The sequence below is a fragment of the Amphiura filiformis genome, chromosome 18 (assembly GCF_039555335.1).
Source record: "Amphiura filiformis chromosome 18, Afil_fr2py, whole genome shotgun sequence".
Taxonomy (NCBI): Eukaryota; Metazoa; Echinodermata; class Ophiuroidea; order Amphilepidida; family Amphiuridae; genus Amphiura; species Amphiura filiformis.
In genome coordinates, this window is record NC_092645.1 from 54564767 (window position 1) to 54591741 (window position 26975).

A 26975-nucleotide genomic window follows, 5' to 3' on the forward strand; every position below is an offset into this window, starting at 1 on the left:
TCCTTATGTACATTATGGTCCAAAAATGGTCTCATGAGTGTGTTTACTTATTTTACAGGACCTAGATGTCACTACCTGCCTATGTAACCGCATAACCAGCAAAATGGAGAAAATTGAGGCATGCAGCATGATTAAGTTCCATTTTAAGGGTTACAGTGCCCAGAAAATCTGTAATGAAATAAAAATTTCTTTTCCAAAAAGCGACAGTGACATATCACAATCACCACCGAAGATAACTTTCATTTCATCATCAATTTTCTAGGCACTGCAACCCTTCAAAAGCAGGATCTTAATAATGCTGCTTGCCTCAATTTTCTCAATCTTGCAGTTTATGCGCAGTAACTGGGGCAGCAGGTTATTGGCATCTAGTGCCACCTGTAAAATAAGTAAACATTCCTATGAGACCATTTTTGGACCATAATGTACATAAGGACCAGTGATTGCACTGACAAAATTTCATTGATATATCTCTTTCACTTCTGGTCGATTTCTAAAACTTTTTGATACCCCCTCGTAAAACAGTTCAGGCATGGCATAAGTATTACGGTACAATAATAACAAAAATGTAAAATTAGCCCGGGTGAAAGCATAAGCACATGATTGCACGTGTTTTTGGTGTATGGGTGGGTGTTTGTTACTATGTCATGTGCTGGAGCTGTTTGTTCATAGATGGTGATGCTTTTGGTGTAGGGGTGGGTGTGTGTTACTATACATGGTGGGGCTGATGGCTTTTAGATGGTGATGTGGGGGTGGAGTGGTAGTAGTAGTTAGAGTTTCATCAGGTCTTTGCAAGAAAAAGAAAGAGGAAGGGAGGGAGGAAGGAAGGAAAGGAAAACAAAGGAAAGAAAGAAATGTATCTGAGGACTCTGCTATTTTGTAAATAAAGCGGTCTAAAAGTGGGAGAAAAATTGACAAAAGGTCCATTTTTTGGTGATAAGGCTTTCCAAATTTTTACGGTGTTTAGGCATACTTTTTACAAAAAATATATGCAAGCGCACTATCGTTCAAATAAGATCCACTTTTTGGAAGTCTACTTCACCCACTAAATAATTCCTGGGTAAGAACCTAGCCTGAGTATTCCTGATATTTGTTGTTGAAAGTAAAACTTTTCATAATTATAAACCAACTTCAATTTATTCTCTGTATTTTGTGCACTTCCACCAGTAAACGCATACTTAGATCTTCTCGGTGGCTACACAGAAGACCAGTTTCGTATGACATATTACCAGGCCAGCTGTAACGGGTACCAGGGTTTTAGTGAGCATCATGACAGTATGGGGGAATACATCCAAAGACGAGAACAGTTTTTCCAAGAGACGTCGGAAACGTATCTCCTGCGGCAACATCATCACACGCGGATGTCGCGATTAAGGCGGCATGCTTCGGACGGGCACTACTCTGACGACAGTCACTCGGATTCAAATAGCGATAGTTTGGAAACACCGCCATCATTGCCAGGGAAACGAAAAGAAGGAACGATGCAAACACCGGTGAGAATAATGTGAAGAATGCGCTATTCCAGTTGAAATCCATACACCCTCTATAAGACATGACCTTAATCTTTTACACAGGGATTATCTGCATGGGTGACTTCATTTGAAATCTACACCCTCCGTGTGACAGATTAAGGGCATATCTTCCACAGGGGGTGTATGGATTTTAAATGGAACAGCCTGGTATCATTTTTATCACTGCAGACTACTTTTTGCACTTTTCATGCATATTTACAATGGGTACAATACTGTAAAAGTTGAAATTTTCACTCTTCATTTATTTTCACGCTACAAACTGCTACAGTGAAGATAACAACACACAAATTTATTCCTTTTGTATACAGGTCAAGTAAGGAAATTTAGAATCGCAAATTTAAAAACAAGGGAAACCATTTTAAATGGGCAAAGTGCAAAAAAATGATCATGTGAAAATTTCCACATCATTGCAATTTATGCAAACGGACAAATATGAGACAACTTTAAATGACCACATCTGTAACTCATTATTGACGGTAGAGGGCGACATTGTCAAAAATTTACAGTGGAAAAAAAGGTTTTGGTCTCGGTTGCTACCCAGCAAACACAAAAATGTTCCTAAAACGTTGATTCAAAACATTTTATTAACATTTAAATGTCGGGTTATATCTCCCACATAGGGGTGTAGATTTCAAATGCATTTCATCTGGTATAGCCCAATACGGTACTTGCACATGCATGTTATAAAACTTTATGCAGCTCCCAGAGTATCAACCTTTTATGTAACAGTGAAAACCATGCAAAATTTCTAACGGTGTCAACAGCAGCAGCAACATTATATATTGTCACAGTTCAGATGCAATTCAATGGCTGCCGCATGTATATTCAGCCCTCGAATTAACCCACGGCACCCATGGCATTTTGCCGTGGGTGCCCATCCCCACTGCCGTAATGCCCTCAAAATATGTCCTTTACCCAAGGCAGTCACTTGCCGTGCCCTCTAATGAAGTTGCCGTCGGTGCCCAGCCCTGCCCCTTCATTATAAAATCATCTATCTATGTTTGTGTGTGTTTTCTTCACTTTTGAAAAATTGCCTTGGTGCCCTTTTCAAATTTTCAACAGTTGCCATGATGCCCTCTTGAAATATTGCAAACTGCCGTGCTGCCTTGCCTTTTCAGTGAAAATCCAAGGCAATTTTTAACTTGCCCTAAAAAAGTTGCCGAAAAGTTAATTCGAGGGCTGTGTATATTGGGTATAATATTGTCGCATAAAATACTGAGAAATATTTATCACAGTTAATAGGAAGGGCACCAATTTGTGGTCATGATATTAAAGGGGCATTTCTCCATTCGCAGCCTCCTCTCCCATTTTCTAAAAAATATTGAGATTTTTAACCATTGGGAAACTGGCTATAATGTTTGTGTGCAAAAGATTTCTTGCAGATTCATTTGCTCAGCAAAACTATCGTCCAATTTATTCATGTTCTGGAGCAACACATAGCCCCGGGGGGGGCACTCGAATTTTTTTTTGGTAGGGGTGTGCCACCGCCAGCTTCGCACTCGAGGTCCAAGGAACTGATCGGCCGGCCAAAAAGGGGGTCTAGGGAACTGATTGGCCGGCCAAAAAGGGGGTCTTGGGAACTAATTAACCAGCCAAAAAGGGGGGTCTTGGGAACTGATCAGCCGCCAAAATCTGAAAATGGGGTCTCGGAACTAAACCATGCAGGCCAAACCAGGGCTCAATTTCGTTATGTTTTTGCCACAGATTTTTGAAGGAATCAATTTCACTTTGATCAAGAAAATCATTAATGTAAAATTGGTCTGGGATGGCCTACGATGGAAATCTCAGCAAAGCAAAACAGCATTCGGATCAAAATTACTAGACCCTGCAGACCTAGCCTACCTAGGCTATAGCCTACTGATAATTATAGCAGCAGCGAGCAGCATTACATATTAAGCCCACCATAAAAACAAACCCACAAAAATATTTTTTCAGTGCCGTAATTACTAAAGAAAAACATTTAGGCTACATTGAACTGTCATGCATACATGAGACGATTGAGTGAAGTGTGCAGAATTTGACAACCATTCCACTATTGGAACTAAACCAGTAGATCGTAAATTACCTTTTAATTCACTGTTATGGCCAGCTGCAAGGGCGTGTACATAATTATTTGAGGTACTTTTCCTTATATTTGGCAATTTTATTCCCAAAAGAGATCTCAAAATCATTTATTTCCAGCAAAATGTTTATCAGCTGAAGGCCTCGGCACTTTCGCCCGGCCGGCAGTGCTGCAATCACTGTTTACAATCAACCAACCAGTGTTGCCACTACTACAAAGTACAAGGAGCCCAAAATCCCGCCCAAAATCCACCTTATTCCTTACAATGTGTTTCAATGCTATGGGGAAGAAATTGATGGAAAATTCCCCTTGAAGCTTTTGGGCTCGAAATAGTAGGACAGAAAACACGCCAATCAAAATGCCAATGAGAGCGGAGATCGGTGATCTGAGAGTCTATGGAACGGCTAGAAAAATTTTTGGGCTTCAAGAGCGGCAATCAATGAATTTAGTGGGTCTAAGGAACGGCTAGCGGCTCTGAAAAAGGGGGTCGTCGCCGCGGCACCTCCCCGTATAGCTGGGGAATGCGAGTGCCCCCCAGGCACATAGCCTATGGAGCCTATGCAATTCACATCATGCATGACTCACAAATTATGCAAAAGCATTTTGTGTGGATGTTTACTGAAACATGCCATAAAAAGGGGATCAGGGAATACTCTTTTAAAACAATATTTGCGTTCAAAAGAAGATACATATATACAATAAATTATAAGATAACACTCAATGTTAATAGACTGTATACACAAGAGAGCATATTGGATACAATGTCATAGCTCTACATATGTTTTATCCATCAAGCTGGGCAATTAATCTTTATTTGTTTTTATTTTATAATAATTTGACTTCGATGCAGCTGAATAAGTGGTATATTGATCGATCAGGTGATATTAGATGATTGCATATCAATATTGCAGATGGCGATAAAAGGGGGTCAATTACAGATCGTATTTGTGGCTTGTATTTTGTTTGTTTGTGTTTTTAGTTTGTTATTGGTTTGTTTGTTTGGGATAGATAGGCCTGTAAATAGAAAATGGCATAACAAATGAGCTGAAGATGTTGCCAAGGGTAGCACTCATGCACTGCCAATGGGCATGTGATGGGGTTGGAATCAATTTTGGTGTTTCTCCTATTTTCTACTTTGGAGGAATTTTTGTTTGTCATGTTTTGGTCCATGTTGATTGTTAAGTTTGTTTATGTTTGTTTGTTACTTGCATAAGAAGTAGGGCTGTTGTCAACAAGGCTGTTGTCAACAGTGCAATTTTCCCGATTGTCAACAAGCATGGATCAATTGTCAACAAAAAACTAATCATTAAAAAAATGACAGAAAAGCTTCAGATATGCTTAACATCACCATTATTGGTCATGAAATAACTGCATCGTCTTCCATTTCATTTGCAAGTGGTGCAGATTATCTTTCCATTATCAATTCCAATAAACTGATGTTGCGTATGGAGTAATAGTTGCATAAAAAAAAAAACACATAATAAATTATGGTCTCTGAACTCAATATTTTGACTTTATTGGTGTATTGCTTTGTCGACAACTTGTCAATGTAAATTCTACTCGACAACAGCCCTAATAAGAAGTGTATTAAATATATCTTATGATGTTTATGTAAATCTGAAGAGTTGGTTACAAGGAGCCAAGTTCAGATTTTGTTTGGATTACTAGTATGTGTATTATATGTCATATGATTGTGTCATAAGACCTTGTTTACATGAGTTATAGTTATACAATTGTACCCATGAACTTGAAATGTGTGAAAAACATGTTAGATAACACAACATGTTAGGTAAGATGTCCTTAAAAAAAGATGACATACAAAGTAATCATCCTATAAATCATAACAGTATATTAACATATGTTTTATAATATTGTTTACATACATTAGGCTATTCTGTTTAAATCCACTTCCCCCTGTGGAAGATTTTGAAAATATCTTCTGCAAGGGGAGTATGAATGTCAAATTGAATGAGCACATTATGCAGCTCTGTTTGAAACTTGCCTTCCACAGAGGGAAGATTCAAGTTGAATCCTTCAGAGGGTGTATGAAATTCAAATGGAATTGCCTAATGTGTTCATTCCATTTGAAATTCATACTCCCCTGTGGGAGATAGTTCCAAAATCTTCCACAGGGGGAATGTGGACTTTAAATAGATTAGCCCATTTGAAGTTGCTTTTTAGCAGTCTGTTTTGTGCTTGTAACTTTGTTCCAATTTTGAGAATGAATTCAAAACAATTTATATATTGGTTTTCTTTTAACATAATTATGTGTTTTTGTATGATTTCAGGATTTACATAGGTTAAGATTGCACACAAACCCAGAGAAGCCGTCACATCCCATGCATGACGTGAAACGAAAATGTGAAAGTATGGTAGAAAGTAGTCATCATAATAATCATGTGTAAGTAAATAATCCAAATTATATAAAAAAAATCCAAACTATATTGAATCTATGATCTGGATTGGAGACTCATACCAATCCTGAGAAGTCATATTTATAAATCAAAATCAAGTCATATGTGAGATAGTCTGATCTAACCATGCCGAAGGCAACATTTGTGAAATTTAGATGCACACAAAAATAAGGAGCAAAACAAAAAAGGAACACACATAAAGGGGGTGAGTGCAAGCAACCTTTTGCAAGATAAAAGAAGAAGATTTGTCCTCAAAATAGGCGTAGATCCTGGGGGATGGGGGATAAATCCCCCCAATATTTTGCCAGGGGGGGTGGTCCATACAATCATCCCCCCAATGTTGACGTCTGTATGTGGGTTTCTGACCAAATTAACTTCAGCCTATTTTAGCCCCCAAAGTGCAATTTATTCCACTTTTGCACAATATTTCATCAGTTTAGCTTCAAACTGGCAAAAATTTGCGCGATTTGTACCATAAACTCAAATTACACCAAGTAGACATTTAGTAAATATCTTGCAAAATACGAAAATGCCAATTTCATATTGTCCCTTTGATGGAGCCACAAGTAAAATCAAATTGAATAAATTAATGACTTCAAGTATAAAATAGTATGCATTTGTGAAATACCCAGCTCTTGTAGCTTGCATCTTTCCAGTATTTAAATGTAGTATACAGAATAAATGGCTTTGATTTTACGTTTTGATATTAATCTGTAACATCTTGCTTATAATTATTTGATTGCAACAGAAATACTCCCGAGTCCTCACCAGTACACTTACCTAGCCACGCATCAACAAAAGAATCTGAAAGTACTGAAGAAGAAGAAGAATCTAGTGAGCCATCAACGCTACAACTACTAGACACTACTCACCTATTATTATACAGTACAGAAGTAAGTACAGGGTCGGATTTACCATTGGGTCAGATTGGCCTGGGCCCAGGGCCCCCACATTGACCTGTGCTTCTTCCTTTTCAGGCCGAAAAACATCATGTTTTGGGCCAAAATTTTGCATGTTTTGCGCGCACAGTCCCTTTGTATAGCAAGATTCACCTTCATTTTGGGCCAAGATAGTCTGAAATTGAAATTGTTTTGGCACTTTTGGTCCCATGCATGTGAAGTGTCAGAGCTATTCGAAAAGAGAAGGGGACCATCCCCGGTTCTGATATCTACAATCAATCTAGGTTCTTGGACCGTGCTTAGGTAAACTGTGCGTGTAAAGCCAGTGTGATAATACTCGAACTTAAACTTTATATAATCAGTGATGAATATCCCATTTGATCAGTTAATTTCATGTCAACATCAGATTTAGATAGGTCTGTCCGTATTTTTCTGAAACTTTGTTTGAAAATTCCGAACGTTAATAAATATGGCTGTCATTTAAGATGGGTTGTAGCAAAATTCTAATTTGACACTCTTGATCCTAAATTCTAGTAGTATGCATCAGAAAAATACACTGATCATTGGGTATTAAAAATAAAATATGGAAGATTTCCAGGAAAGGCAAAGCTATTATTGTTTGGATTTGTAAAATGTGTGATTTTGTATCAACAATCCAGATCTGTTCTGATTTGGTTTGATATTTGGAGTATATTATTTAATATTTCTTGGTATGTGTTTGTTGTTTTCACAGGAGGAAGGCAATCCCATCAAGGGTGGTCCTGTAGAAGCACTCATAGTTTATGCATGTGATGCAGATAGGAAAGGTGGGTTTAAAAAAGGCTTTTGATGCTGTTGACCACATGTGATCTGCTACCATGAAATGAGCGTAAAGTCGCAAGTTGTTAGTTTCGAGCCATCCTGGCTGCTGAGAGGATGTTCTTTGTTTGCCACGCACCTGTACAAGCCAGTAGTATGTCCTTTGTGATTGAATGGCCAGTCCTTTAATTTTTGTGTCTACATTTACAAAATAGACATATATTTGTACTGAAACCAAAACATGTTTAATAAGTTTTAGAAACTTTTCTGCAATAGTATACTGTAAAAACTCGATAGTTAGCATATGTGCTTACTATCGAGCGCTTTTAAAACATACAAACATGAAGAGCCCCATCCACAAAAGTTTAAAGGGTTTTGAGCAAATCATCGATACACATAGTTATATACGAACAAGTAAACCTGCAAATGTGTGTCTCAACCCCATTAGCTCAGTTGGTAAAGCGCCAAATTTTGGTACAATTTCATGTTTTCAAAAGAGCTAGATAGTAAGCACATATGCTAAATATTTTACGGTAATTTGTGTAATTTTCACCTATTTTTTCTTTCAGATTTGGTGTATTATGAAGCCTTCCTGTCCACCTATAGAATGTTCATTAGTCCTAATGAGTTACTCAGCAAACTGTTGAATAGATACAAGAGATTCAGGCATAAACCGGACATGAAATGCAAAAGGGCAAACCGCAATGCATTCTTCCTATTGCTAAGGGTTGCAGGGGAATTACTGTAAGTAACATTGTTTGTGGTTGCATAACTTGCTTAACTTATTGCTCTCCATGCGGGTGTTGACTTCATAAGTTTCAATTTTTTTTAATTCAAAATTTCAGAATTATACATTTTCATGACCATATTTGGAATCGGCATGAAAAATGCATTAAAATGGGTACAAACAAGCCTAGTATTGGTTCAGTGGTCCTTGAGATAGCTCTTGATATTTAAAAAAAAATTATTTTGAGAAAATTTCTCAAAACTTGAACTTTCTATGTTGAAGCCTATGGCCTTCACGCAGGGCATTAATTAGCAGTCATGTTAGAGCATTTGATATGTCATCAGTGTGAGAGGTCCTGAGTTCGAGCTCTTGGGTGGTTAGAAAATGTTTTCGTAAAAATAATTGTGCCAACTTGAAATTTCCTTGGACAAGGAACAAGCTGCCTAATTTTCGCTTGTTATACCCGTACATTTACTTCGGGAGTTGATAATGATTGCGATGGTTATACGTGGGTAGACTAGGAGACTGCGCCTATATTGAGCTGCGTCCCTGAATTTTGTATATAAGTTGTGGGCCACAGTGGCCATCAAAGGTGTTTGTTTAAACGGTTGCTCCGTGTGGAGACATGCTTGGGTCCTGATGGGACCAGGCTCAAACAAAATGTTCAAGCCAGGCTAAAAAGTCTATATAAGCATGCTGGCCTGTATGGAAAGAGAAGTGAGAAACAGATTTGAAGACAAAGAACAAGGAAAAGAAGGCCAACAATCAAATTAACAATTTTACTGTCAGCCTTTGGGTGCAGAGGACAGTGGGTTAGCGTCATGCACTATAAATCCCCCAATTTTTTGTTTGTTTTGTTTTCAAGCTTGCAAGATTTGCAACATGAATATGCACTTATCAAGAATTCATAATTTTGCTCCTGAAAATGTTTTTAATTTTTATAATTTTGCATCATAAACAATGTAAACCAATAAACCAATGGAAACAATATGGTACTACTTTTATTCCTAAACTTTTAATCCCCGCAGAGGCCAAGTAGAAGACGACATCTTGAAGATGTTGATGGACCTGGTATTCCAGCTGCTCTGCGATGGTGAACTGATGTTAGCAAAGATCCTGAGGGACAAAGTCTTGACGAAGATAGAAGACAACAAGAAGGCTGCTTTGAAGGCAAAGGTATCGCTACCAGCTATGGGTGTGTCCACTGTGTAAGTACATCTGAACAAATAAGTTTCCCCAAATTTATTTGCCCTAAAAAATAGCCTGTGTTGTAGAGTGAGTAATCGGGTTTTCACCGGCCAACAGGGCTTCTGGACATGTGTCTTAGCTAGCCACCCATTTTAGACAGGGAGTTTGCTCATGGAATGGGCAAAATTAATGCATTTGACAGATGCTGTATTATAATTGTAGGTATTGACAAAGGCTGCTGACCTTTTTAGTAGACCAGCTTTGCAAAACAAGGCCATAGCAAGACATATATGAACTCTTTGAACCCACAGTGAGCTGTAGAGGTCTGGTAAATGTTTTAAAGGTCAAATAAGGACAGGCTTTTTATTCAAATGACAGGCAAACCTCAATTTTTTGCTAAGACCCTGCTGGACATCTCTGTTTAAATGGCTGACAGATGGAAACTCCCTTCATCCATGTTGAGACTGCTCCTCCTCATTCCAATGCTGTATAGTGGGATATTTGTGACACGATCAAGGGAAATGAGTCGGATGTCGCTAATACTGATTTTGAGATATTGGCAAAGAAAGTGTTTAAATTCGTTTGTTTTATTTTGTTTTCAGCGATTGATAAAGTGACATAACTTCACAAAGAAAAGTCATATCAACATGGGGTTTTCAGTTTCAGGGCCGACATGTGACTCATTCCCCTTGATCATGTCACATTTTTTGCTGGGTTCATTTTTTACGATTTTATCAATTCTGGACAGTTTAGTGAGTGTTTAATTTAAGTTTCCAAAACATTCACATAAAGTACTATTTGTAATCAATATTTTTGCGGGGTTAAAAATTTGTGGCTGCTTGTTTGACCGCGAAAATTAAACCCCAGCAAATATTTTTCCGCTATTCAGTATATGCCACTTGTCATATCCCTCTACCAGACCAGGGATCCATTTCACTAAACTTTACGAAGCTTTGTAAGTGTCTAAATCGTTTGTAAATTCCATTTCACTAAACTTACAAACGATACCCTTCGTAAGTAATAGGATTTACTACAGGGGCTCATCATAAAGTTACATCTAGTATTGGGTATTTGTAACTTACGAAAGGTTACTTGAGTTGCGAAGGGTTATAAATTTAGTGAAATGGACCCCAGGATCTTTGTCTATGATTTTGGCTTCCTTGGTATTCAGGGGCGGATCCAGGAATTTTCAATAGAGGGGGCGCTGAGCCACCGTCGCTGCCGCAGCGGCTCGGCACCCACACAAAGTCAGGCACCGCTCTGCAAAAATACATTAAGTCGGCGCCGCTTTGCAAAAAATAGAGGTGGCGCGCGCCGGGTGCGCCCCCCTCTAAATCCGCCCTTGGTATTGAACCTTTATGAGATACAGCAGTATATTTTAACAGTATAGCGAAAGGCGCATAGGCAACAAAGCCATCTCTCTTATTATGTACCTGCAATTATTTATCTATGATTAACATTTTCATTTTAACAGGAGGACAACTTTATGGGAGTTTGGTAGTCAACAACTGGCAGAGCAAATGACTATTCAGGATTCAGAACTATTCCAAAAGATCGAGGTAACTAGACAATTACTGTGTCCAGTAATTAGTGCCCCTTCCCCCTGCTTTTTTAGCACTCCCGCTGTTTGATCCAATTAAGTGCCCTGTTTTAACTCTCTTCACGCGGATGTCGACTGCAGACGACAAGTTTCAAAAAATTTTTAGAAATTCAAAAATTTCAGAAATGTAAATTTTCATGACCATATTTGAAAGCAGCATGAAAAATGCATTAAAATGAGTACAAACAAGCCTAGTATCGATTCAGTAGTTCATAAGATAGCTCTTGATATTTTGAGAAAATATTTCAAAACTTGAACTTTTTCCATTGAAGCGCATGGTTAGCACGCAGAGCATTAACATACTTTTAGCATGAATAAGAGTAAAGAACTAGTAGAATCTCTGCAAAATCATCTCGGCACAGACAACAGCAGTGTGATGTTTGTTCTACAGCTCTTATATCTATTTTTAACTACAACATAGTCTTGCATGAAAATTTAGTTTCAAAATAGGATTCATTATTATGCAACCCCTTCAGATGATTTAATTACTTCAGGAAAATGATGAAGATGCTAGTTAGGTCAAATACCGTATATAGGGTGGGTTAATGTGGTGGTCTTCTCACCACTGTGGCCGGGGTTTAATTCCCTGCGGTGCCACATGTGAGTTTGGTTGCCGATCCATGCTTGTCCTCGCAGGTTTTTCTCCAAGTGCTCCGGTTTCTCTCCTGCATCTAAAATCAGACCTCTTCCCATATCCCTGTCCCGTCATATCCGGATGGCATCCCTTAAATTTAGTAGGCCTCTGAGCACTATTGGGCTCAGCCTAGTTTCAGCTAAATGTTATAAATAAAAAAATAAAATAAAAAATATAATATTTCAAGTTGCTTGGATTCAATTATGCACCAGTGTAAACATGCTACTATTCATTCTATTTCATCCACAGATTGCAGAAGTCTTACTCTGGGCAAAAGAACAATCTGAAGAGCTTAGTCCAAATCTTACCATTTTCACAGAACATTTCAACAAAATGTCCTTCTGGTAAGTTCTATGTTCTTCTTCTTTGTGTCCTGAATGATGGATCAATTGACAAAATATTTGATTTGGATCTTGACTTTTAAAAATCCAATGTATATTTTAGAAACTATGGTCAAAAGTAGCACAATCATATTTTTTTATTTTCTTTATATGTGACATGATCAAGGGGAATGAGTCACTTATGTCGGCCCTGGTCGAAAATGAGTTTTACACATGTTTCTAAAGAAGACATTTAGTGCTTTTAGAAACAGAAAACCCCATGTTGATACGACTTTTTGAAGTTACGTCAATTTATCAATCGCTGAAAACAATATAAAACAAAAGAATTTGAACACTTTCTTTGCCAATAACTCAAAATCAATATTAGCGACATCCGACTCATTTCCCTTGATCGTGTCACATATTTGCCTATGTCTCAAATCAAGGAAAATGGATTGATCAGTTTTGCATCTTCACATGGAGTTTTCAGTTGTGTGATTTTTACATACCCGGCGGGTTTTTCCTGGTTGAAGGTGTACGGGGGATGTCGCCACGGTTTTGGGGCACCTTTTCAGTGATTTTGGTATATTGATGGGTGGGTTTTCAGTGCCCCAAAAAGCATCCAATTAGGGCAAATTTGGGTGATTTTCTGTGAAAAATTGGTATACTGATGGGTGGCAAAAACAGCAAAAAGTAGATATAGAAAAAGTAGGCATCCAAAAATGGCACATCCCTGTACAAAATCCACCCACCCGTCACATTTGCTTAATTTCTTTGCCTGTATGCATTGATACAATGTATTGCTTCCAAAATTGTGGGGAGCAAAATACAAATTGTTGCATATTGTATAATAGGCTGATAAATAGAACTGATAAAAGCAGAGTATGAGTTCATGGTGGCAAATGTTGCTCATGGTGTTTGCATGCATTCAATATCATAACAAGTGTGTGTTTTTGTTTTGTTTCAGGGTGAGGTCAATGATCTTACAAGAACAAAGACCTGACATGAGGGAGAAGATAGTCACTAAATTCATCAAAGTCATGAGGGTAAGAAGACATATTAACTATCCATCCATAACTTAATCAAACTTTTGGTAATATAAATTTGGATTATCTAACTGAAACAATGCAATTTTCAAGGTTACAATATGTGACACGATCTGGTCCATGGGGGCCAAAGGCGGCAAATTTGAAACTGCGATAAAGGTATGGATAATATGGAGTAAAAAACAATAAAATACAAGAGAAAATAGACATCAAAAAACTTCTTAACTTTAGAATCAAGTATGCTAGAACTTTTTTCAGTAAATGATGGCCTATTGTATGTATAATGTAATAATTACAGTAACTCAATTTTCAAAAATGCCTCCTTTGGCCCGCATGGACCAGATTGTGCCACATATATCTTCATCTGAATATGACTGCATAAAATGGTTATTATCACTTACTTATCAAAGATGTTTTGATTTATACAAATTTCAGCAACAAAAACAATGACATAGTTGAGATATTAATTAGTAAATCCAGTTAATAAGATTTTGGAAGTTTAAAAAATTCAAATATTTTCACATCCAACCATAAAAAAGTATAAAAGATGTGACAGATTTTGGAATCTGAATTTTTTTTAAATAATTTGAGGCCACATTAATATTTTGTAAATTTAAACTGGATTTTGTTAATTTCATCCATTTTCAACTGGAATTTAACATAAAACTAGGAAATATTTCCAGCTGCAACTGGAAATTTAGATGGCAGTGAAATCTTCTGCAGAGGGTGTGAGGATTTTAAATGGAACAGCCATGTATTTTGTCCTCAAATAAGTGTTTGACCATTACAGTAAATCAGAGAAAACTTTACTATACTTCTTGTCATTAACAGCATTTGAGGAAGTTAAACAATTTCAACTCGTACTTAGCCGTATTATCAGCACTAGACTCCGCCCCAATCAGAAGGTTAGAGTGGCAGGAAAAGACTGTGGAGGGTCTGAAGGAGTATTGTACACTTATAGACAGCTCGTCATCCTTCAGGACATACAGGGCAGCTCTGGCTGACGCTGACCCACCATGTATACCATATCTGTAAGTGAACATATTCAGTTATTTGTCGTATCCAGTAGAGTCATTCTTTTCTATATGTGATAACATTCCCTGTGAGAAGCGGTACACCTTTAATTAATCTGTAAGCTTCTGCCAATGTACCATTGGTGAATTCACTAGGCAAGGGAGTTCCTCATTAAATTTTAACATCATTTAGGCTCACCCCTTCACAACAATCCAGTGATAACAGTATTAAGGGATCTAAAATGAGCGTTTATTGCGTTTCGACAGTATTTTTTGTGGGACATGAGAGCACCTCAGACCTATCAAATTGCATTCTGAATACAAAGCATGTCTTTCTGATATCAAATAATTTTCATTTTTGAAAATCACAATATAATACAAATTTTATGACAAATTATAAAAATTTGATATTTTTCAAATTTTGATATATAACAGCCCTCAAGTAAATTATATAAATCTAATGATATATTCTTAAAGTGTATGTAGCACAGGGTCGCGCTTAACCTGCGTTTCTCATGCAGACAGCGATATTTTTAAGTTTAGGCATATATTCATTTTTGCATATCAGTTCAGGGGTTTTCATGCGCGCAGAAAAATGAAAACATGTGAAAGAAAAATAAAAGCTTCGATCTCCAATATTTACGGCCCGTCCAGAAATTATGTAACATAAAATGCAATGTAACATAAATGTTGAATTGAAGTCGCCCGTAGCATTGTAACATAATTTAAAAATAGAAATAAAATACACACCACCGCATAATTACACAGATTGCGATATTGTCTAGAATCACTGCTGATGAATTATTGCAGTACTGAATGATGACACACGTACGTGAGTTGGTAATTTCTAATTCTAGGATCGGAAAGAAATGCTTTGTGGGTGGTGTGTAGAGATATGCCATCAGTGAAATACGACACAATGATCGGACGTAGAAGAAAAAAATGACAAAAATTTGCCCTTGAATTATGTTTTATAGTCATAATACTCCAGTAATCCAATTATTATCATAATATTTGGCCTAAACTTGAACTCATTTGCAATGAAATGTCATTTTTATTGAGTAAAGCATTGCTTCCATGTGGTGCCAATGGTGTTGAATTCTGCACTTTGCAAGTTGAACTGCATTTTGTGGAATTCGGCGAACTTTTATGGCATAAAGCAACACTTTTATAGTAAGTAAACTGCTCGGGAACTTTCTTAAAAAGCGAGATAGTTGGTTACCGTTGGTTCGTGCCGTGAAAAGCGAGATCACGTTTTTTGCTGGGCTAAACAACTATTATACCAATGGTACCGGTAACACATCATTATAGCCAAAATCACAAAATCTGACACTGATACATATAAAATGGTACATTCAATACTTAACAGATTAGAGAACCCTCATTTTAGGATTTGAGCGCATATTTTTAACACTTTCAGGGGGTTCAGGGGTTCTGAGAACCCCTGGTTTTAAAACCTAGTGCTACCCCTGAATTGTAGCAGGGAGGAAAAGCCGACGGTCAATTGAACATTTTGACCTTTCATATTGAAGATATAGATTTTTTCCCAAAAAGACCTAATTTTTTTTGGTGTTTTGTCGGCTTTTCATCCCACCTACATACACGTTAAGTATAAATCATCAGATTTATAAAGTTTACTTCAAGTACTGTTAAATATCAAAAATATCAATTTTTAATGATTTGCCATAAAATGTGTATTAAATTGCTAATTTCAAAAACCAAAATTATTTGATATCAGAATGACCTTCCTTGTATTCAGAATGCAATTGGATATGTCTGATGTGCTCTCATGTCCCAAAATAATTTACAGTACAGTGCAGGTTGAAAATTTTCAGTGTTTTAGCTGATTTTATATGCCTGTGTTATGTGTTATGAACAGGATTTAAAACCAAATAGGCTGACGAACAAGTGAAAACTGGGTCCAACAGTTGCCACCACAGTAGATAGAGCGAATGTGATATTTCCCCCCCTGGTATAGGCTTATTTCTGGATCTCGATATAGATAAGTTAGCAGTTTTAACTTTTTAGGCTGTACATTTGCCAACAATTATGGAAGATGGTCGTAGGATCATACAATTAATATTTTGTACCAATCAAATCAAACAAAATATTACTAAGGCAAAATAATATTTAAAAACTGACAAATGTGTTTGGGCCATAATGATTTTGCAGTCTCCCGGCTCTCTCGCAAAGTCTCTGCTTGAAGGAATCGATGCTGGGTGCTGTAGTTGTCTCGCTGGTCAACAAAGTCCAGTCAGCGAATTGTCCTACGGAACAATGAGTACTTGTAAACATTCTTTGTGGTGCTGATGTTCATTACACTGCCCAACACAGTTTTTGGTGACTTTGGTTTGAGAGTTGTTTTTAGGTAATTTTGGGTCGCTGATTTCAAATATAGCATTAGTTTTTGCATATCACATCAAATTTTCACTCTATGACTATAAATCATGTAGAAATATACAAGATTCCATGTGTTTCAGAGCTCCATTATGTGGTGCAAAGCATCATGGGAAGGTATGATTGTCTGCTATTAAGCTGTAGGGGAGACCGGGGCGTGTCCGCCCTATTTTCTTCAATCTCGCCTAGAGAGGGCAATTCTCATGTTAGAAGGCTATAGTTTTTACATTTTTAAGCTGTATACTATAGCTAAATACTACCACATTTGTAAGAACATTGAGCTTTCAGTAACGGCAGGAGAAGGGAAAATAAAATCACGATGATAGGGCGGACTTGCCCGTGCTGGGGCAAGTCCGCTCCTATGGTGGGGTAAGTTCGCCCTGATAAAAAGAAAAGGTTATAATAATGCAAAACAATTATAAATTTAATGCAAACGTTTAGTAAAGGGTATATTAGGCACTCACTCTCTTCCAAAGAGTCTACTAAATTTAATGGAGGGGTATAATGTAAGCTAATAAATGTAGGGGACCAAAATGAGCAAAACCTTTATTTACAACTTCGACATTTATGGTTTTAGAGCATAAACGGTTGCATGTAGTTTTACCCTTCTAAAAGGTATTATTATCAATATATTGCATAATACGCCGATGGGGCGAATCCGCCCGGGGAGTCCGCCTGGGGAAAACACAGGGCGGACTTGCCCCTTCACATACAGGGCGGACTTGCCCCTAACGGTACTTTTTTTTTTCTTTACCTTGTGTTATGCCTACTAAACACAATATGTCGATCCTTTAATTGCATAATATGTTGGGCAAAACGTTCACCTTCCAAATGAATATAAGAACCAAACCGTCTCTGCAAGGTCTTGAGATTATTACAATATTACTAATTTTTAAAATGTAAACTTCCTTGACTCAAAAACGTTTTTTGACGATAATTACTCTGGCGAAATGTGTCGGACTGTCTTGTTTTCTTGGGTACTTAGCTACGACGTGTGTCAGCTTTTTACATCATCATTGTACTTTTCCAACAGTCACGAGATCAGAAACATGGGGTGGGCGGACTTGCCCCGAGGGCGGACTTGCCCCGGTCTCCCCTATTTATCAGTCATCATGTATCATGTACAATATTTTTAAGACAAAGGCAAAAAGTATAACTCATCCTGTCCTTGCTTATTAAACATATGTGTTCTAAATAGTAATTCATGAAATTTCACCATTTGTCATAGAAAAAAACTTGACCTGATAGGGAAAACTGATGCCATATTTGAAATCAGCGACCCCAAATTAGTTAAAAACAACTCTTAAATCCAAGTCACCAGAAAAAAAGTTAAATTTTGTTGGCCAGTGTTATCTATTAAAAACATGCAAAATACTTTAAAAATTACAGTATTTAGCAAAAAGAATTCACATTTTCGGTGCTGTTCTTCTTAACAGCACATCTTGGTGTAATGGATTTTACATCTTGTAACTAAGTGGTTATGATTTTTAATTTCTTATGCCAATACTTTGTTTCCTTGCAGTGGTCTTATTTTACAAGACATCACCTTTGTACATATCGGCAATCCAGATTTCATACCAGGCCTAGGAGATGACAAGGAATGCATCAACTTTGTTAAATGCTGGCAATATTTCAATATCCTAGACAGTATGAGGAGGTTTAAACAACAGTAAGTGGATCTTCATTATTGTATAGTTTGTTGTTTGTTCAAATGCGGACTAAGTATGCAAGTTGTGAATTTAAGGGTACACTCGATATTGTTGGTCGAAGCAGACAAAAAACAAAATCGATTTTCATTGTCTAAATCAATATATTATTGAAAAATAATACTTTGATGTTTTGCAAAAGTTCATTCTACAAATCATAAACTTTGAAAACTTGCTTCCTTTATTGTTGTTAATGAGTTATGTACGTTTTACAAAAGTGTTATTGTTTCAGCCCTAACATAACTCAAGAACCATAGGACCTGCAAAAGTATATCTATGATATTTGAATTCTTCTACACACTCGCTATGAAATGATCAATGCAATTTTTGCCAAAGTTCACTACCATTTGCAAGATGCTGTGAACTACCAATTCGCAACAGTTTAAAAAAGTTGCTAACCATAATATTCACAGGGGTACTAGCAGAGGGTACATCTATTATGTCATGAAAAGGAATTTATATTTGTTAACATTAACTTAGATTATTTTCAAAAATCTGCATGTAGCCTTTGGGACACCAGGTACCTGCTTGTCTGTGCGGGACTTGAACCCTGTAAATGAATCTGTAGCTAACTTTACAGTACCAATAGCCCTTACTTGCGAATCACATCATACTTCAGAAACTAATATTATTTCTTTTGCTCTTTTTTTACCCAGTCACTATGATACACTGAAGAAAGATCAAAGAGTGCTGGCATTCTTTGATGACTTCAACAACTTCATAGATGAGGAAGCAATGTGGCAACTCTCCAAGGAAATCAAGCCCTCAGGGAGGGGTACAAGAGCTACGTGAGACAAACAATTAGATTAGACTGCCAAGATTTTTATCTTGGGATTTATGGGAAATCAAGCCCTTGTGGAGGAACATAAGAGGTAATATAGTTTTCGGCAAGATTCTTCAGTGGTCTGCGTATTTGACGCTGTTTAAAGCGTAAACACTGAAGTGGGGCTCTGATTGGCTAATTGAATCACATCAGCACCTCATTCGCCGATCAAGCTGGGTAGCTACGTGTACCATAGTTCTTTATACGCGATAATCCGGAACATCAAACATTTCTAGGACTCATTCTGCAAAGATTTTTGTCTTGGTGTTTGAGAGGAAATCCAAGTCCTTGTAGAGGAATATATGTGAGAGGTGCTAGCTACACGCAGGATCATAACATCAAGGACTCTCTGTTGCAAGGGTCACAACAACAAGGACTCTCTACTCTGTTGCAAGGATCATAACATCAAGGACTCTCTACTCTGTTACTTTCCAGGAATTGTTCTTGATGCAGGTTTGGATTGCAACGTAACAACAGATTACATTGGTCAAGCGTACACTGAGCAAACCACAAAGGGTTTTTTCAGAAAATATTTAAATGTCTGGTTATATAACATGTTGTTAAGAACATTCAAAACATTTTTGAACACTAGTTAGTTGTTGACAAAATATTTTGAACATTTTTGCCAAAAAGTATTTTACAGTTTTGACAACATTTTAAAAATGTTGTATTTTTTTCCTATAAATATGTTTCAAAAACATTTTCATGACCTTTATATAACCCAACATTTAAATGTTCTTATAAATTTTGACCAAACTGCTTCTATCATGCTTTAAAAACATTTCTGTGTTTGAAGATCTATCAGGAATGGTAACCACTTTTTACTACAAAACAATGGCTAAAGCTCCATTCATACTATGCTGCACTTGCATGTGCGTTGCGTTCCGATATATCGACTACCATTTGTCACAACTCGTTCCATTTCTAGGTTATCATGTATTTAACTTAATTGCGATACCGCAATGCAGTGTTTTTGCAATACGATGCAGTGCAGCATCGCACCGTAAAGCAATTGCGGCGTAGTATGAACGGACCTTTATGGGAAACAGTTGGCAACTTCTGTGATTTTACACATCGTTTGGGCTGAAAACTTCCGCCGACCATGCAGCTGGTCTGATCAAAAGTAAAGTGAACAAAGTTTAAGCATCTTATACTCATATTGAATATATACATGTGTGTCAAATTGGTAACTTTGGTCTATTTTCCATGTCTTAAATTACTTACTAAATATTGACTTAATGGGTACAATTACCGAATAAGGTGCAACTTCCTAGACTTGAGTCCAGTCCTCGTTTACGGAGTTTAGGGTTAGGGTTTAGGGTTGGGGTAGGGCAGTCTTGTAATAAGACTAGTACAGTTGCGCCCTATTCGGCAATCGCTCCACTTAATGTTCATACATGTGCCATGTCGGAAGCATGTACATTGATTATAAACGGTAACATGTTTGTGTGCCAAGAATACAAATTATATATGGCTTGTGCCGCCAGCTAAGAATTTTCTGATTTCATTAATTGGTGTGAACAAAAAGTTATCCATGGGCCCTGCTACACATTGTCGCTGGGCAGGAAAAACCTCCTATGTGCTTTTGGCCCCTGAACATGTTTTAAACAAAACTGCCAACAAGTTACATAGGAGGTTTTGCTTTAAACATGTTCAGGGGCCAAAGTGTGGTGCTTTGTCACCACCTTTGTTAATTGTACCAGTGGACATTTTATATATAGGGTTATTCCAGTTGAAATCCATACATCCCCTATGGAAGACATGACCTTAATCTCCCACACAGGGGGTGTAGATTTCAAATGGAGCCACCCTTTCAGGTAATTTTATTTGAAATTCACACTCCCTGTGTTGGAGATTAAGGTCATGTCTTCCATAGGGTGTGTGGATTTCAATTGTAATAGCCCTGTCAGTGCTTGTCCTCAAATATTTGTTTGTTTGTTTGTTTGTTTACCCAGGTTGGTCCGTGAGGAACATATACTAATCCACGGAAAACCATGGACCGTTCCAAGCTCATACAAATGCACAAGCCTGAATAGCCAGTGTAGGCTAATATATGCATGCTGGCCTAGATAGCTTTGATAAACAAAGCAAGAAATGGAAGAAAATAGCTAGGAAATGTCCTCGAACACATGTGGCACTTCCACAATGCATATCATGAGAACTATTTAAGGCAAAAAAAAAATGAAAAGAATGGTATGCATGCAGCTGCACGTTACGGAATGTGTGACTGGCTCACACTTATGATGTAAAAACCGAATAATATTTTGCCAATTATTAAGCCGAACAAACTTTAGTACGATATACAGGGTTCGAATTCGGCTGTATTGCATAGCAGTTTGCTCCTTATTTTGAAGTAACTGCTACCCAATTTTGCATTTGTATAGCACTTTTTATAATGCTTTAGTATATGGAAGTATCCTGATTAAGATGAATTAGCCAAAAACTGCTATGCAAAATTTTTAAACGAATTCGAACCCTGACGATATACAAGATCACTATGTGATTTGAATCCTAATACCTCTTTGTATGTATTGTACAGTACTTTAAGAGTGGGCATGAGATTAAGTACTTGGCAAGTATGTTTGGAATGTCTCAAGAAAAATGCTGATGAGGTAGCAATGAAAAAACGTTTGATCAGAGAATATAGACAAAAAGCCATTGGACTATTCCAATTGAAATCCATATACCCCCCTGTGGAAGACATGCCCTTATCCCTAACCACACTAAAACTCACTAAATCTTATTTGGAAAACACTACGCATGCATACGTCCCACTTGATTTCATGACACAATTAGTCGTGTATACCTACGGAATCACTGGCCAGGCCAGCAAAACCCCTGTGGCTTCCGGTCGGCGATCTTTTGATTGGCACGCCAGGGGTGCAAGGTTCGAATCCTGGGGTATCAAGCGACTTCATCTTCTCTCCTTTTTCGTTTCTTCTTTCCCTTCCAATAGCAAAGAAACCATGGGTTCGGTTAGGGTTAATCTTCCATACAGGGAATGTGAATTCAAAATGGTGTAACCTGAATGGGCGACTCCTCTTGAAATCTACAATTCCTGTGTATTTTGTGATTCCAGCATTCTCTTTTTATGGTATGTTTCAGTAGATATACTTGAAAAAAACTTATTCTCAAATTTTCAGTTGAATCTGGTCTTGCATTTGCGAGTTGTGCATGATTATGTGTATTACAAAGACTCCATAGGCCCGGGTCCATAGGCCACTGTGTTATAATTTCTTTCTGTTAACAGAAATAAATTCATATTTAATGACATGTTTGCCGAGCGAATGAATCTACAATTGATGGGCTATTCCATTTAAAATCTACATTCCCCCTGTGAAAGATTTTGGAAATATCTTCCACACAGGGAGTATGAATTTTAAATGGAATTAGCATATTATTAATCAACTCTATTTGAAACTCACCCTCCCTCTCTGGAAGATTCATGTTTAATCTTTCTCAGAGGGTGTATGAAATTCAAATGGAGCTGCCTAATGTGTTCATTCCATTTGAAATTCATACTCCCCCTGTGGAAGTTATTTCCAAAATCTTTCACGGGGAAGTGGGGATTTTAAATGGAATAGCCCAAAATACTTGCCTTCAATGTATCCTGGCTATTCCAGTTAAAATCCACCCCCCCCTTTGAAAGACATGAGAAATGGACTCACCAGTTCAGGTAACCCCATTTGGAATTCACACTCCCTGTCTGTGTGGAATATTATGGTCATGTCGTCCATGGGGGTGTAAGGATTTCAACTGGAATAGCCCGTTTGTGGTCACCTTTAAGCTATGCAATGTTGTCACATTTGAAATGTTTATTTATGTTGCATCTATTTTTTTTGTTCCATGATGTCAGTGTAAATAGTATTTTTTTCTCCAAAATAACAGTAATTTATGAACAAATTTAAATATATTGGATATATTTGTATAGTTCTCATGTTTGTTGACAATATTATTTTATTCTTTGGCAAGTTTTGTATGCAAGTTTATCATATTGAAATTTTGTATTACTTTTTTCCTTTGAAGCTTCCACTATCTTATTGTTATAATTTGTTATCATCTAGCTTTTGAGGGTTCTGTAACCCACCTTTGCACAGTATTTTTGTGGGACCTGAGAGCACATCAGACACACCAAATTGCATTCTGAATATATGAGAAATATCCATCTGATATCAAATAATTCTGATTTTTTCGCAATACGGTAAATTATTAAAAATTGAAATTTTTGACATTGAACAGTCCTCAAAGTAAACTTAATAAATCTAATGATATGGTAATTAAGTGTATGTAGCTGGGATGAAAATCCGACCATCATATAAAAATTTTGACCTTTTGCATTGAAGATATAATTTTTTCCACAAAAACACCTAAAAGTTTTAACTAATTTTAGGAAACAAATGTATATCTTCAATACGAAAGGTCAATTTTTTCATATGATGGATGGCTTTTCATCCCAGCTACATACACTTTAAGTACCTATCATTAGATTTATACAATTTACTTTGAGGACTGTTAAATGTCAAAATTAAATTAATTTGCCATAAAATTAATACTTTCTCGCAAATTTCTAAAAATTAAATTGTTTGACATCACCAGGACATTCCTCGTATACAAAATTATACAATTTGGTGTGTCTGATGTGCAATCAGCTCCCACAAAAAATATGTGAAAACGTCGCTATCCGAGCCCGTAATCTGCCTCTTAAAATTTACAAGCAGCAGAAGGGATTTGCTCAGTGATAAAAAGAGTGATTATGGGCTTCCTTGCATAAAACAATGGCACTACCAGGGTTTGAACCCCCATCCTCACAATCATGAGTCCATACTGCTGAGCTGCTGTGTACTCCTTGAAAGATAAGAAATTATAGTTTCAGCAATCTTTCCCTTTTTCTGACTCTCTCTATAGAGAGAGTCATAAGTAATTATGATTTCTTTTAGATCTTGTTTTATATGCATCTTGTCTTCTGGTTCAAGATAATCTTTTAATTGCTATAATTTTGTAAGCTGTGATTTCCATATAGAAAAGGTGCTTTTATTTTGGGTAATTCAATGGGTGCTTTGGTGGATAAGTCATCTTGTTAGGCAGAAATGGTTATTGCATTTGAAATCCAGGTACCCCCTAATATGGAAGACATGCCCTTAATCTCCCACACAGGGAGTGTGAATTTCAAATGGAGTCACACATTCAGGTAATCCGTTTGAAATTCACACTCCCTGTGTGAAATATTAAGGTCATGTATTCCATATGGGGTGTATAGATTTCAACTGGAATAACCCATTGTATGTTACGTGTTATCATTTTGTGCTGCGTAAACTATCACTGAAGTGTCAGTGAACAGCTCTTTTTGGAGCCACCAAACTTTATAGATTAGTAGGTAGGCAAGGTCGGCTTGTTCTCTGGCAAGGGGTAGCCTACATGTCTCAGTCTTAGGTACTTTGTCCTGAAGAAGTCAGAGCTACTCCTGACGAAAGCTTGACAGTTCTAAACTTGTCTTATGACGAACCCGTAAAAACTTACTAATTGTTATGAACTCCCGTCAGTAAAATCATATACCATAATTTGTCCACAAATTAATGACAGAAGATAACTTTTTTTTTTGGTACTAATTGGGCCATAAAAACAAGATTTTCACCAGGTTTTTAATTTTGCACTTTTAAGTTTATTGCAGAACCAAGCCTGCGGATGTATTTTCAGCTCGCCATCTACGAACTTTGCATACCGCAAACCTGCTACTGAAAATTTATGAATTTAAGAATGAAAAAATATCACTCTGTATCATGTTTTTGATATTGAAATAAAAAATTAAAATGTATGCTGTGCCAAAAATAAATCAACTTTTAGGAGAGAGAAAGTTTCCAAATTAGAGCCATATTCTATGTGTCAGATCTTCTGAAGCTAGAGATGATTTCCAGCGCACTGGACCCAAAAATTTGGGTCAACAATTCGCTGGTACATTTTCAAGTTGTGCCCCCCCCCTTGTACTCGTTTACACATGGCAGCTATTGCACTTGCCCACTTCTGCCACTGAGCTGTCGATATACAGTATTTATTCTTTGTATAGTGGAGTCTAATTTGTACTCAGATATGGAATGTCAAGATTTTTAATGGCTTTTTTCCCCAATTTACAATTGTCCTTTGTCCAAGATGAAATATAAAAGCTTTTTATTTTCCAGTTACAATATATTAATATTAATATTTAGGTTTAACCGTCACGAAAGTAGTCCGACGAGTAGGACCTTTTTTTTCTTATTTACCAGACTATGTTTAGCTCAGACTATGATCACTATCTCGTATGGTGCAAGAAAGACGAATCGTGAAAGTCCAGGCAGGTTTTTCCCCTTTTCCACCCTTTTTAGAGATGTTTAATATCTTTGTGCCACCTACTGTTTTCTGCCCCTACCAAGGTATGTATTTTTTTTTTTTTAAACACCCTTTAATTTTTATCAGGTGTTCTATGCAAATATCACATTATTGGTGTGCTAGATTAAAGAGCCTGTTTTTTCTTCCTCTTTTTTTCCATCGTCATACGGGCCGGTTAGTGGACTTTCGTGGTCAATCTTTCTTGATGATCAGAGTCTACATATAGTTGGTAACAAAGAAAAAAACAGGTCCTATTCGTCAGACTACACAAAAGCCTAGTTAATATCAAAATAAGCTTATTATGCAATTACCTCCATTAGCTATCCCAACTTTTAACACTAACTGTCTTCTTACAAATATTTTCAATTATCGTGTACAGTATGTGTGTAGCAAGAATAGCTCAAAAGATTTGGACACTCAATTTCTTCTCATTTATTTTTTATTTATGGAAATTCTTTGATATACACTACTTATATATTATGCATATGTTTTGTAAATGTCCGACGTACTGCAAATAATTATATGCAGCAAAATATTGTTATAAATGTGGATGGTTGTATAGTAAGTAATGCCCATTGTTAAAATTGTGTATAAAAACAAAGTATACATGTATATTGAATTGTATTATGAATTATCAGTGTCTGGTCATATGTTTACTGGAAGAAAATATTTCTTAACTTCTTGAATGTATAACTGTATTGTGTATTGTACTGGATAATTATTATTGATATCGTTATTCTGGGCATTTTGTTTTTGTCATATATTATGATATTAAATAAATTCCTGCAGCATATAATTGTGCAAATGAACAAATGAATTTATTGTACTTGTGTGAGTGGATTAGCTTGTTATATGTGTGTAGAAGTTGGTGGTTGTGCCCCCGTCTCTGTTTAGATAACTGAATACATGAATACAAAAGCCACCCAAGTCCATGGGAAGTGATTTTGAGAGAAAAACCTGTGTATCATTTTAATTCCTTCAGTTAGATTTACCTGGTCAATATGGTAAGTTTTACGTGCAAATGAGTGGATTAACCTGTATTAGGTATGACGATTAGCATTTCGGGGACATTCAGGGGTTCATTTTAAATTTTGGGCTTGGGTGGTTTTTTGAATCATATACAAAGACAACAATGTTAGAATGAGATTACCACTAGTAAGATAATACAAAATAAATCACACAGGTATGTATAATGTTGATAAGCATTCTGCCATGTAATATAAACCACACAGTTTCCTTTATTAAACCCTTTTTTTTTTTTTCAAAAGTCACTCTCTAGCAATGAATGTGTTACAAGTGGACTTTTATACATACTGGATTTCAATCAATGTGTTACAAGACTCAAATCATGGAATTGGGTGATTCTTTCATACATGCTATTTTTCACATGCTCAATAGACACAGAGGATGAATTTGAGTTGTTCTTTCATATATTTGACAGGCCTATGTATAGCAACAA

General features: G+C 36.8%; 1 protein-coding gene across 2 annotated transcripts in view; it reads left to right on the top strand.

Annotated features, from left to right (window-relative positions):
• The window catches only part of LOC140138820 (rap guanine nucleotide exchange factor 1-like), a 263652-nt gene extending 244277 nt beyond the window's left edge, over positions 1-19375 (top strand). For both annotated transcript variants that reach the window (XM_072160591.1, XM_072160590.1), the window contains exons 7-18: positions 1165-1490; positions 5880-5992; positions 6754-6898; positions 7638-7710; positions 8272-8446; positions 9458-9637; positions 11092-11176; positions 12101-12195; positions 13139-13217; positions 14049-14248; positions 18150-18296; positions 18990-19375. In XM_072160591.1, coding sequence (XP_072016692.1) covers positions 1165-1490; positions 5880-5992; positions 6754-6898; positions 7638-7710; positions 8272-8446; positions 9458-9637; positions 11092-11176; positions 12101-12195; positions 13139-13217; positions 14049-14248; positions 18150-18296; positions 18990-19125 — 1754 coding nt within the window. In that variant the 3' untranslated portion in view covers positions 19126-19375. The remainder of the gene's footprint in view (positions 1-1164; positions 1491-5879; positions 5993-6753; positions 6899-7637; positions 7711-8271; positions 8447-9457; positions 9638-11091; positions 11177-12100; positions 12196-13138; positions 13218-14048; positions 14249-18149; positions 18297-18989) is intronic.
• The last annotated feature ends 7600 nt before the right edge of the window (positions 19376-26975 follow it).